Source organism: Plectropomus leopardus, chromosome 1 (assembly GCF_008729295.1).
Source record: "Plectropomus leopardus isolate mb chromosome 1, YSFRI_Pleo_2.0, whole genome shotgun sequence".
Classification (NCBI taxonomy): domain Eukaryota; kingdom Metazoa; phylum Chordata; class Actinopteri; order Perciformes; family Serranidae; genus Plectropomus; species Plectropomus leopardus.
In genome coordinates, this window is record NC_056463.1 from 39,587,187 (window position 1) to 39,600,498 (window position 13,312).

General features: G+C 39.3%; 1 protein-coding gene across 1 annotated transcript in view; it reads left to right on the forward strand.

The window, feature by feature from the left end:
* Positions 1-4,408: 4,408 nt before the first annotated feature.
* The window catches only part of serinc4 (serine incorporator 4), a 36,207-nt gene continuing 27,303 nt past the window's right edge, over positions 4,409-13,312 (forward strand). Inside the window, exon 1 of the mRNA XM_042485112.1 lies at positions 4,409-4,726. Coding sequence (XP_042341046.1) covers positions 4,607-4,726 — 120 coding nt within the window. The 5' untranslated portion in view covers positions 4,409-4,606. The remainder of the gene's footprint in view (positions 4,727-13,312) is intronic.

Below are 13,312 nucleotides of genomic sequence, written 5' to 3' on the forward strand. Positions count from 1 at the left end.
TATCTGTTGCGTTCAGACTACATCATTTTTCTTAAAAACTGTAAAAAAAAAAAAAAAAAATTAAAAAAAACTTCTCTTTTTTTAAATGAATTTTAATGTTTTACAGTTTATGAAATCATAAATAGTTAAGTCAGACAGACTGAGGTAATGGGGTGTCTGTAAGCAAACCACAGCATTCCACATAATCTAAAAGGAATAAAAAAACAGAGAGAATTTCATTTGTTTGTTTTTCTGTACAAACCAAATAATGAAAAAAGACATTTGTTTTCTTATTATCTGCTAAAAAAAGGAAAAATCAAATGAATAGGAAACAAAAACAAAATAACAAAAAGTCAAATTTACGTTGTTTACAGTGCGAGTATTTTGTGTGCATATTTATCATCCTGTGGTGCTGGAGGGAGGGATGGGGGGCAGCATCCAGAGAGTGTTCAGTGCTCTGATGCTTGTGGGAAAAAACAATTGCACAGTCTGGCAGATCTTGCACGGATCCTCTGGAGCCTCCTTCCAGGTGGCAGGAGTGTGAGGAGGTGGGATTGATGGAAGGGGCCAGTGATGATGCTGGTGGCCCTTCTGACACACTGTGCGTTGATGAAGGGAGAGAGACACCTGTGATCCTTCGAGCTGCTCTCAGAGTTCTCTGCAGGGGTTTGCAGTCAGCAGCTGTACAGTTCCCAGTGATGCAGTGTGTTAGGATGCTTTCCACAGTTAGTCTGTTGAATGTTGTCATGACGAATGGTGGAGAGTTCGCTTTCCTCAGTCTCTGCGGAAGTTGAGACGTTGCTGGGCTTTCTTGATGAGGGCTGTGGTGTTGATGGACTAGTTCAGATTGTCTGCAACGTGTACTACTAGAAACTTGGCACTGCTGAATCTTTCTAAGACTGAGATTACAAAGACTTAAATTAATCTTTTTTTTTTTTTTTAACTAAAATGAAGTAGCTGCAGATAGTTTTCCCTTTAACAGAACCAACAAAACCAATTTGGTTGTGACAGCTTATTACTTGATGAAATATTACATGCCAAGGGGTATTATGTGTTCCTGGGCTCTTGTCATACTGTGCTATCCCTCAGCTGCTGTCAGCTCCACAGACTAATTATCCTAAAACTGTTGATTTGCTCAAAGAGCTCTGAGAGTCTACATTCAGCGGGTGTGTGAGCCCAAGCCTCTTAACTGAGTCTGGACTGAGCCAACCTCTTATTTAACCTCTTGTTTGTTACTTAGTTCCTAGAAAGCGAACCTTGACAGTCTGTTTGCTCTTCTGAAGAACGAACAGAACAAGATTTTGGCACAGGTTGATTTTTTTTCCAACTGGCATGTACAGAGGTGATCAGTCCTAAAAACAGCTAAACAACTTATCCTACTGAAGACAAACATGGTAACAAGCAAATGTGGCATATAATGGTCATTTGTTTCCTGTAGTAGTTTTACACTCATCACTTCTAACTCGAGATCTAGGACTCTTGAACAATTTTCAGAGTAGAACCCACAGTGGACAGAATAAAACAGACTTTAGGATATATTTTACTGGAGTCACATCCACATTATCCATGAGTGCAACAGAAGGGAGACAATAATAATGAATTTATCAACCACATGTTGAACAAGCAGAGGACAAACCTGCAGAAAAGTGATGCCTACAGTCACTCTACCAGCAGTAACTGTCTGCCTCCTCTTAATCCACAGCCGCTTTGTTTACACACAACCAGAACTCCTTATGTTAAAGTGCTCAAGTTAATTTAAAGCTGATTGTGGACAAAAAGGTCACATGATGTCAATTTTATGGAAGTGCTTTGAATATTTCAAAAGCGACTCAAAGACTTGGGACTTGGCTTTGACTTGTATCGCATGAAACATAACATGCATAAAAAGAAACATAATAAGAGAAAATGAAAAAAAAAGTCTACCATACATATGAAATAGACACATTTACAATAAAAAATAAATATAAACATTACATCATGTTTTTTAAAAAAAAGCTGTAAAAGATTTGAAACAAAGAGGACAGAACGTGAAAAAGTTCACAGTGTAAAGTATGAAGAACATATGCAATTTACAGAGAAAATATTCTAGAAAATGGAATACAGTGTCTCAGGCCATCACATATTTACGCATAATGTAGGAATTTTTCCATTGAGTTTTATAGTATTGACTGCTGTGTGGAGTTTTTTTGTCTTTGTGTAAAAAATTACACTAAGTTGACAATGGGCCTACACATATATGATATGGCATATGGTTTTGCATTATAACTATAAGAATACAAAATATTTTTTAGGAGATTCTTTGAAGAAGAGTTTTGTCCCAGTGTAAATTGTTTTGGGTCACAATAGTCTTTCCTTTGTCTCGTCCCAAGTAAATGAACTTCTTATTGGAGATTCTTTTGCTGTGCTCATAGGCTTCTCAGAGGTCTCTCAACTCTGACAACAAATAAATACACAGATTTGCATTTGAATTTGAGCACTGAGACAAATTTCTGAAATTGTGGGGCTCATTTATAAGCAAATACAGTTTGCTTTTGGATATTACCTTTATCTCAAGAGCTGATTATTTCAGAAAAATAAAGATTACTGCAGGGAAAGAGGAAATATATACGATGGATGAGAAAGTGGTCAGAATCTCATATTGGTGTTTAACGAGTTCAGTTATGTCTAGGAGACATAGGTTTGACAAAACGGAGATCTTATTTTGAATTTTCCTTTCGTCTGGGATCTCTCTCAGAGCCATTGTTGCTTCTGAATGGAGACGTGTTGCTGCAGCGGGTTCAATGTTGTGCATCACCTGCTGTTTACTGAAGTGAGCCTTCTAAATTCGACAGGTGAGACTGAGAGAGGCTGTGTATACAGTTGTTGTGTTGGTGAGAGTGTATTAGGACTCAGAGTGTAACAGGCTGCAGACACTGATGTCCTGTCTGTGAAGGTCATCCTGACTGAGAGGAGGGCTGAACAACGACAGGATTATCCCGGCGCTCCACCCCGCGCTGTAACCCAAATCTAATCTGACTCTCTTCTCATGCACTCAGCGTTTTGTAACAGCGACTAGAGACATCATTACATTTCACTGCTGCTGTGCTGTTCACAAAACACCTCAGTGTGTCTTTAACACATACAAGCTCCCTTTGAAAACTTGGAGTCACATCACTTTTCTTGTGCCGCTTTCAGACACCTTTTACAAGTATTTCAACCTTTGAACTACAAATTGGTGTGATATCTTTCAAAAACATGAGAAAAAGGGCAATGAGCAACATAAATGTTCTACAAACTGCAAGAAATTAGTAGATTTTGAAAACTGAAAAACAGTTATTATCATTATAATTTTTCAATGTTCATTTACTTGTTTGTTGCTTTTGTTTTTTTAAACTTTCCTTTCCTTTGTTCTGTTTTTTAAAAAGTGATTATTATTTCTTTATTTCTTGCTTATTGCCTTTTTCCAATGTTTTTGACAGGACTTAAGCCAATTTGCTCAGGTTTCAAAGGGTTAATGTGTTGATTCAACTGTTTGTCCTCCTTTCAGGGAAAGGGAAGTCGGTTTATCATGACACTAAGTTTTAATGGAGCTAGCAACTACTGCAAGCTGCCTGAGCAACAACTGATCATCAATAAAGATGTCACCAAAAAGTAATAAATGAAAAGTAATTTTGGGGTGCCCTTTTAGCACAGGGTGTGCCTAATATTGGCTGAAACCTCACAGTGGCCTTATCATTCTAATATATTATTTATTAAAAAGAAAGAGGACCTCAACATCTAATGGAAGCTAAAATATCAGGTGCCGCTACAATATCAGATGCAACTCAGTCTTTATTCTCTGCCTGGTGTCTTTTCGGTCTTCCTTTACAGCCCCCAAAAAATCCATAGGCCTGTTGCTGTGAGCACATTCATTAATGTGCCCTGCCTCTGCAGCCAGTCTGTCCCACTTGAACGTTTCTGGGTCATAATGCAGTTGTGATAACTTGTTGGGATTATGGACGTGGCCTCTTTCTGTGAATGACACGCAGACTCTCACTTGCAGCAGGTCTGGGGGGGTTTATAGGTAAATCGGGGGCTGTAAGGTGTCAAGAAATCACATGGGGGTAATAGTTTAATTTGTCAATCTGGAATAATCCGGAGTATTGCCCAATCCTATTGTATTGCGGGGTTTGTGCGTGGGGGAGGGGAAGGGAGGGACAGATGGGACTGACACATGGTCCCTGTCGACCTCCTCCTCCTTCTCACCCCCTCCTCCCCTCACAGATTCTTTGCCTAATCTGAGCGGGGAGGATGATGGGGGAGGGCACCGGGCATTCGCCTCCAACTCTCCCTGTTTTCTGGCAGCACCCAGCACAGCCGCAGAGCCAACGCACTCAGGATATGGGCAAAAAACAACTTTTTCTCCTGCAAGGCTGGACTGAGAGCAGCCGGACCTGGAGCTCCTGCTGAGGCTGCTGGCTACAGGGAGCCCGGCCGGACTACATTCACTGTTAATCCATCACAAGGAGCATGTAGGGACAACCTGCTGGACTTTCTACTTTTCCTCGCCACTCTCCGGCCTGTTGGGAGTTGTATTCTGGCCTCTCTGAGGATGTGAGGATGCCATCTTTACAGGCACTCTGAGAAAACCTGTCAGTGCTGGAAGTTCATGGCCAAATGTAGAGCTACCGTGGCCGACGAAAAGCAGTTTGAGGGCACAATGTCAGCCACTCAGGGGATGAACCGCAGTGGCGCCTACAACTACTTCCTCAACATGGTGGCCTATCAGGTGAGAGCTGATGAGCAGCAGCACAGGAGACAGTCACTGCAGCTGGACACTGTCAGCTGAGAGCTGATTGTAAGACAAAGTGTAGTTTTCTTAGCTGATAATATTCACCGATTCACTGATGAAGTATTCACTCTAATTTTATGGATAAGAATAGAGGGAATTAATTATTTAAATTACTGCAGAAAATTGAGAGATTTTTTTCTACCAAAATATTTATTTTGTGGTGAAAGAAGCATTCAGATCTGTTATTTCATTATTAATATGAGCTGTGCTAAATAGTTTTGTACTTTTATCTCTGTGGCTATGGTAGTAAGCTTATCTTCTGTGCTGTCTTTCTTGTGTGTTGTATATTCTCCTTGTGAAGCAATTTGTGACCTGTCTTTCAAATGCCTTATATAAATACATTTGACTTACTTACGGAATTAAAAGTAGTAATACTCTGATGTAAAAAAAAAAACTCTGTCACAAGAACATGTCCTACTTCCATAAGTAAAGAAGAATATGAAAAAAATATACCTTAAGTATTAAAAGTGAAAATACTTGTTATGCTGAATGGCCCAGTGCCAAGTGTTATATTACTGCATATTATGTTATAGGATTATTATCACTAACCCTTTAAAACCAAACTGGCTTGATTTCCTTTAAAAATACAATACATGAAAATGACCTGAAAAAAAACTAAAAACAGAAATAAATAAAAAAAGAAAAGAAAAGGAAATTACCTGGAAGTAATGCGTAAAAATACAATAACTTTGAAATATAATTTTAAATGTCATTTTGAATTATGAATATAGTTCTTTTTTCCTTGAAAGAAGGATGAACAGTTGGTCAGTTAGTGACACGTTAACCCCTGAAACAAAGGCAATAGTCAATGAAAGAAGAAATGACTGAAAAATCAACAAGAAATTATTTTAAAAAAGAACATCAAAATTACCTAAAATTACCTAAAATAACCTAATTACCTACCTTTCTTAAAGATTTATTTTTTGGGTTTTTCAATGCCTTTATTTGATAGGAGAGATATAGTGTGAAAGGGGAAGAGAGAGAAGGGACGCCATGCAGCAAGGTTCCCGCTCTACTAACTGAGCCACCAGGCACCCCACCTGAACAATATTTTAACAAACCAAACAAAGAAAGTAAACAAAGAGAAAGGAAACAAACAAAAAAAAACCCAAAACAACAAACAAGTAAATGACCTGGAAAAACCATTGAAAAATTATAATAATTCTGTAACAGAATTTTAAATATATAATTATTCTTTTATGCCCTAGCTTTTAAAAATAATTTTCTTAATCTAATAATTTCTTGCAGTTGGTGAAACATTTATTACCAAGTTGCTCTTTGCCTTTTTTTTTATAACTATGTTTTTGAAATAAATTACACCATTTTCAGTTTAAATACTTGTGAAAGGTGTCAGAAAACAGTACACTCCTCAATGTCGAGGATTCTTTTTGTCTTTTAACTTTAATGTCCAGAGCTTGGTTAAAAAAAATATCAGGGACTCCTGCACCAATAAGTGCACACTAATAGAGTACCAAAGGACTGAGTTATAAAACCTGAAAAGAGTTAGCATTTCAGCTTCTCGGGTTCCCTCGTATGGACCTCAGTGGAGTTTTTACACGTCTGAAATGACCTCTGTGGTTAACACAAGCTGAAGAGATTTTCACCTTAGGTTCTATGGCAAAATATACGTCAGTTAATAACCCACTTTGGTGTTCATTTGTCAAGATCAGCTTGCTGAACAAAACGTGTAAGTATCATGAATGTTTGTTTATTTTCTGCAATAATCCAAAATCCAATGGAAAAATCCCATAGGCTTTTTGACAAGGGAACCGGAGTGGCACAAACTTCCGTGTTGGCCTACAGAAAAACATCATGTCTGAGGTGCTCTTATCAGCAACAAAAGCTGTTGTTATGAAGCTTATAATACTGTGTTTTGAAGTTGTGTCTGAGAGGTGTTGCTTCAAGTTTTCTGGGCCTTAGTTTGTGGTGTCGTTTGACAATTGTATGATTAGTCAGGTGTTCATATTATGTTGTTCACCTCCAAAACATGCTCCTCTATGGGAATCTGAAAAGGTTTTTTTTTCCAAATATCTCTGAAAAGTGTGTATTCTGATAATTTGAGCTTGCTGATTATTCACATATTTTGCCAATTGTTGGCAACAATTGCATTTGTTTGGGGATTATTTTCAGTGGCAGATTCGTTGTTACATTTGTTGCTTTAGTATTAGTATTTGTGGCAGCACGACAGTGTTTGTCGGATTGAGTCAAAATAAATAAACTACAGTGTGTAAATTCATGGTTCAGGCTTACACACACACATGCACGCACGCACACGCACGCACACACACACACACACACACACACACACACACACACACACACACACACACTGTTGCCAGTGGTGTGTCTGTCAGTTGGTCACTCTGTCACTTTGGTCCAGGCTGAACTATCTCAACAACTATCAGATGAATTATCATCAAATTTGGTTCAACGTATCACATCCTCCTCAGGATGAACTTTAATAACTTTGGTGATACTCTGACTTTTCATGTAGTGCCATCATCAGGCCAACATTTTAATGTGTCCAATACAGTCAGCATATCCAGACAACTGTTGACATCACCGTCAGCCTCACCTGTTCTTTGTTTTTGCTGAAAGCAGCCTTATCCTTTAAGTTAAAACAAAGTGACTTTTGAAAATTAATGTGTCTGAGCCACTGGTACACTGTGTTTTTAAATGCCTTTGAGACACATTTCAATGGTTTTATCACAAAAGTAAAGCAGAATTAGACACCCACACTTCAAACATCATCAGTTCCTGCTTGTGGTCCTGTTCCTGTCACACTCAGTCTGGTCACCTAGGCTGCATTCGAATACCTCTTTTTGCTTAGGAAGGTCCCTAACTGAGTGAGAAGAACCAGAAGTACCTGAGCAGCTGCTATGATAAGAGCTGTTTCAATTCTCCTAATATTAAGGAAAGGTGCGTCAGTGCTTCTTTTATAATCTCCTTTAGTATAGGATACACTGGAGCATCCTTTACCAAAGGAGAGAATTCTGTCCCACAATTCTTTGCCAAGTTCTTATCAATTCTCCTTCACATCTTTCCTTGACCTCATGATGTTTTCTCTGGAGGTTAAGGAAAAGTGGTATAGAAAGGAAATTAATTGAACTTTTCGACCCCAGCCCTAATGATGATGTCTTTAAAGCAATTTAGTCAAAGGAATCATGGGAAATGAAGTGAAATCCCATGTGCGGTTATCCATTACCACTTATGACTGCTTTTTTGCAAAAGTTTTACAAAGCATTCGGTGCTAAGGACAAGTGACAACCAGTCACCATTGATGCCCATGTCAAAATGTTCAACTTTACAGCAGAAATACACGTTTACAGTCTGGTACAAACAAAGGTTTTGGTCTCTGTAGCTCATTTCCAGCTTTGTGACACCTGTCGGGGTTCCCATGTTTTGTCATTTGCTCTCTGCATTTCATCTGTTCCTTCATCTCAAGAAAACAGTTTTCTTTTTAATTTTGCTTCCTTGAAAAGTCATGAAGAAGTTTTGAAAATGTGTGGGAGCCCTGAACTGTACAGGGGTTTAATTTTATATAATTCACCTGTTTTCATCTGTTAAAGTTACGCGTGGGCGGGGGCCCTTCTGTGCGGAGTTTGCATGTTCTCCCCGTGTCTGCGTGGGTTCTCTTCGGGGTCTCCGGCTTCCTCCCACAGTCCAAAGACATGCAGCTCAGGTTGATTGGTGACTCTAAATTGCCCGTAGGTGTGATTGTGAGCGTGTATAGTTGTTTGTCTATATGTGTCGGCCCTGCGATAGTCTGGCGAACTGTCCAGGGTGTACCCCGCCTTCCACCCAATGACAGCTGGGATTGGCCGCAACCCTTACAAGGACAGGCCATTACAGAAAATGAATGACTTAAAGTTACGCATAATTAAGGACTGCCGCTTTGAGTAACAGGCTGTCTGCGAGGCGTATGAGTCAGATCCACCCCTCATTCCTCCACAGCTCCACCCTCTCATCCAAATCTGGTCACTTATGGCTCCAAAAACCCAAATTGCTGACAACAATATCCCAAACATGAGGTTTCAAATGGGAGGTCCACAAACCAGTCATGATGGTTGCATCCAATATAGATACAGTCTCTGATGACAACATGCCATTTTCACTCCTTAATGGTGCAGTGATGACAGTGACTCTGTTAGCAGAGGCTAAATGGCTTTAATGGACCACATTTGTTTGGACACCCCTATATACAAACAAAATGAAATGTATTCAAAGAGAAACCTCACCCATTTTCAAAATTCATACGTGTTATTCCTATGGTCGAGGACAGTCCAAAAATATTAGTAAAAATGAGTAGCTCTCCCCCAAATCCAAAACCTAGAGCTTTAAAACTCTGATTTGTGATGCCATAGGGTATAAGGTGTGGTGCTACCCCATAACAATGAGTGGTGGCAGATGATACAGAGAGCAGCCAGGGGATGCTGGGGATATATGGAGACATTTTCTGTTTCACATCGGAGAGCCCCATACGTGACTGCAGGGTGGGGCTTGGTTGGGCTACAGTCCTACCAGAAGTAGTCTTGGCCCCACCATAGCCTTACCATAACCAAGAACCAACCAAGAAAAGTACCGTATCAACTCCCGGTTGGTCATCAACGTAAGATTATCACTGACTTGAAATCAGTGGGGAAGCCTGGACATGCTGTGTCACTGATGTCTCTCAGGTGCGCCTATACCAGCTAACATTTACAGCTTACCACCATCAAAACTAGCTAGTAGCTAACAAAATTTAAGTTGTGAAATTGAACTGTCAAAATGGACAGTTTAATTTCACAACGCTCAGTTATAGAAAATGTGCCGGCCATGTTGGATAACTTTTCATCCACATCTGAGGAGGAATAGGACAGGGAGGACCTTCCTCCACCTGCCAGAGCGAGTGAGTCAGTCAGTCATTTTCTGTAACCGCTTGTCCTTGTAAGGGTCGCGGGGGGGCTGGAGCCAATCCCAGCTGTCATTGGGTGGAAGGTGGGGTACACCCTGGACAGTTCGCAGGGCCGACACATATAAGAGCGAGTGAGTTTAATTATATTTAAATTTCTTTTTAAATCTCTCTCTCTCTCTCTCTCTCTCTCTCGCTCTCTCTCATTTTGTGTGTGTGTGTGTGTGTGTGTGTGTGTGTCGAAGTATGACACATGATGACAGTGATCCCTGTAATTATCCATCAGAATGTGGCAGAATGTATTTGTTAAGGATTGTAGTTTATTTGCATGAAATAAATCAGAATCAGAATGAGACACAATGTAAATAAGTAATTATTTACATTATGTCATTATGTCAATTATTATAAGTAAGCAGAATACAGTGAATTCAGGTAAATTAAGCAACAAATAATTATTAAAAAGTAGAAAAATAATGCTTTTAGTGTAGAGACAATCCAGCTTGGTCTCACTCCCCGGATATTGGGTGCACCCTTTAGTGTGTGTATGTGACACACAGGGCTTTCAACAATGTTTCAACAGTGTAGCCCTACCTGCATCACTATTACAATCAACAAGTGTACATTTAAGAGTGCCAGGGTCCAGAGGGGAGGGGAGGTGGATGTGTCCAAAGGAGAACAGTGTTTGTGTCCTGTGTGAAACTAAAAGTCAAAGTTGAGTTATTTTGCCACGTCAGTCATTAGTCATGTCAACCACAATCTTTTCCTAACCCTAACCCAGTTGTGCTGGTTCCTAAACCTAACCACCAACCCCTCCTGCAACCCCTATATATGTATATGTACATATATATTTTTGACCAATAATACCCTTTAACTTATCAAAAACAGTACAATTCCTTCAGTACACCAAAATCAATTCACTTGGAAGAATTAGTAGCTAAAACATAAAAAACTGTACAAAAACTACATTTCTGTGCATAAAGTCACTGCTCTATGATGAAAGACAGAGTAGATCAGTGTGTGGGATTCCTGTAGGATTAGCTCCCATGTTCATTTCTGGAATACTTGAAAAAAGATGTAGCAGATCTTATAACTATGAAAACAACACAGTGAAGTAAGTCATGGTCTGGGGCTACCGGGAAACCAGTATGCCTGCACCATCCCAGATTTTACAAGACTGTATCACTAGGAGCTAAATCATTAAGGATCTGCTCAATGATTCATCTTTAATTTTTACTCTCCATATAAGACCTGAAACCCTGCTGTCTGTCCTGTATATACTGTAGGACCCACTGTATTATTTAGATTCAGTAGCTTTTTAAAAAAAAATCACAGCAATTATTCTGTTTACAGCAGATCTGAGCTCCCCTTCGCTCATTGCAACAACTTATCTCTGGGACCGTTAATCCTGCATCATGAAGCTGAAACTAGGCCATAAGACAGATGTGTGCAGTGGTTAAACACCTGGCTGTCTGTGAGATAGTTCAGTCATAGTTATGCAGTTAAAGAAAACAGCAGATTTTGAATTATTATTATTATTTTTTAACTTTGTTTATCTGTTATTTTTAAAGGAGCACAGCATCAACATTCAGCACAGAAACAGGTCTGTTCAGTCTGCAGGAAGTCAGATATGACTTAACTGAATGGGAAATTGTCTTATGTCTTATACCCATATTTCTGAGTGTGCATGCAGCCACAGGGTCTGTAAATGAGAGATTAATCAAATAAAATAGACATTATTTGATTCAGGATTTATGGATTAAATTGAAAGGTTGAATGATCAGTGACGTGTTTTGGGTTGGAAACATACAAACTAAGCACTGACTGGGCCATGCGGCACACCCAACAAAATCTCATGTATTTAATCTTTCTCTAAGTCCTGCATGGTGCGGGATGATGGCAGCAGCCTCTCAGTTCAGAAAGTAGGTTATTTTCTGACCCAGTGGAGATTTTTGTGGCTGTTGCAAGACCTCCAGTCACAACAGAAACTTCACATAACCGTGCTTCTGAGTGCAGATAGTAAATGCTAAAGCTTAATTTGTGAAGTAACATCCTGTACAGTGACCCCCCCACGAAAATTAGTTTTGAATAATAACTATAATTACATGTTTAAAATGTTGATAACAGATGTTAAAGAAAATAAAATGCATATATTGTGTAATTTTCTGCTCTTTTCTCTGGTAATTTTCTTGTTCTTGTTCTTTACTTTTCTTTTTTTGCTTATTTTCAGTTTTTTTTTTGTAACTTCTTACTAATTTCTTTCTAATTGTTGGGCCATTTGATGTTAAGGTTTAAAAGGGTTAATTGTGTCTCGTCTATTATACGATCAAGGTTCCCTTCAATGAGAAGATGTTGGATTATTTTCTCTACCTGACCCATCAGATTATAACCTGCACGTGATGAGCTATAATAGATCTGGAGTGACTGCAGCAGCATTCAATGCATGCATTCACAAACACGGTGCAGGATGGAGACAATTCTCCGGTGCACATTTGTCCAAGAAGGATTTTACTTCATGTGACTTATTCACAGGTATTGACGACCTTTAAGTATGAAAAACTGAAACCATTTTCCCATCCCTTACGTTGTGGCCCTGATGATGCAGACAGACCTCCAGACTGTAATCCGTTGAGTTCACTTAAGCATCAGACAGATGTGCGTGCAGGTTTTGCCTCCTTAGATTTAGTTCAGGATCAGCTGTGATGGGCTTACATCCACAGCCCCGATTTCTCAGAATCAGAACCAGCCAGATGCTGTTGGACTCATTAGAAAAGTCTGCCTCTGGCAGCCTGCTGCCAAACACTGTCAGTGTGAGCTGTCTGATACGATGACCTCCAAAAGTCTTCAGACAGCTTGAGTTTGACTTCCTGGAATCTACAAATGAATCATGACACACATACTATGCTGCGATTGTGATGAACAGTGCAGTCTGAAACCTAAAATCAACATTATGCAAGTTCAGCCCAGAAACAGCACCCACTGACGGACTCTGGAAGGCACTAACTTTGATTGAGCTAAATCTCAGAGGGCATTTCACACGGAATGAGAACTTTGGATTTTGTGGATGCTGGAGTCATATTTTATATGTATACTATTTGACATCAAAATGTAAAGCCTATGATACATTTTGGCAGATTTTAAAAATCTCTTTTCTGTAGTAATTTTGTTTTTTTCACCCTCATAAAAAAAAGAAAAGAAAAAAAAAAAGCTTTACTCTGGGCTCACACTGGACACTGACACCGTTCAGTTAAAGCACGCCAATTTGCCGTGGAGCTCTGGCTTTTTCCTTTTGACTTTTAGTGAATGTTTTCAGTAGTTACCAGCCTCATATATATGGGTTAAAAGGGGCCTGATACACCTACTAGTGGGTTCAGAAGGTTGTTATCAGCCCACTAAATGTCTGTTATTTTAAGTTTAGATACCCAAACAATGTGGTTTGGTATAGAAAAAGATCATAGTTTGGGTTAAAATAAGTATGTTTGTTTGTTATTGTTTTAATCTACAGAAATATAATGTTATAATTATCTGCACAATGAGTAGAAAGAAAGTAGAAGAAAAAAACGAAACATAACCACACCAGTGATACCATCCAGTGTTCCCATAGAGCAGCTTGTCAGCCTGCTGGGCAGTCTGTG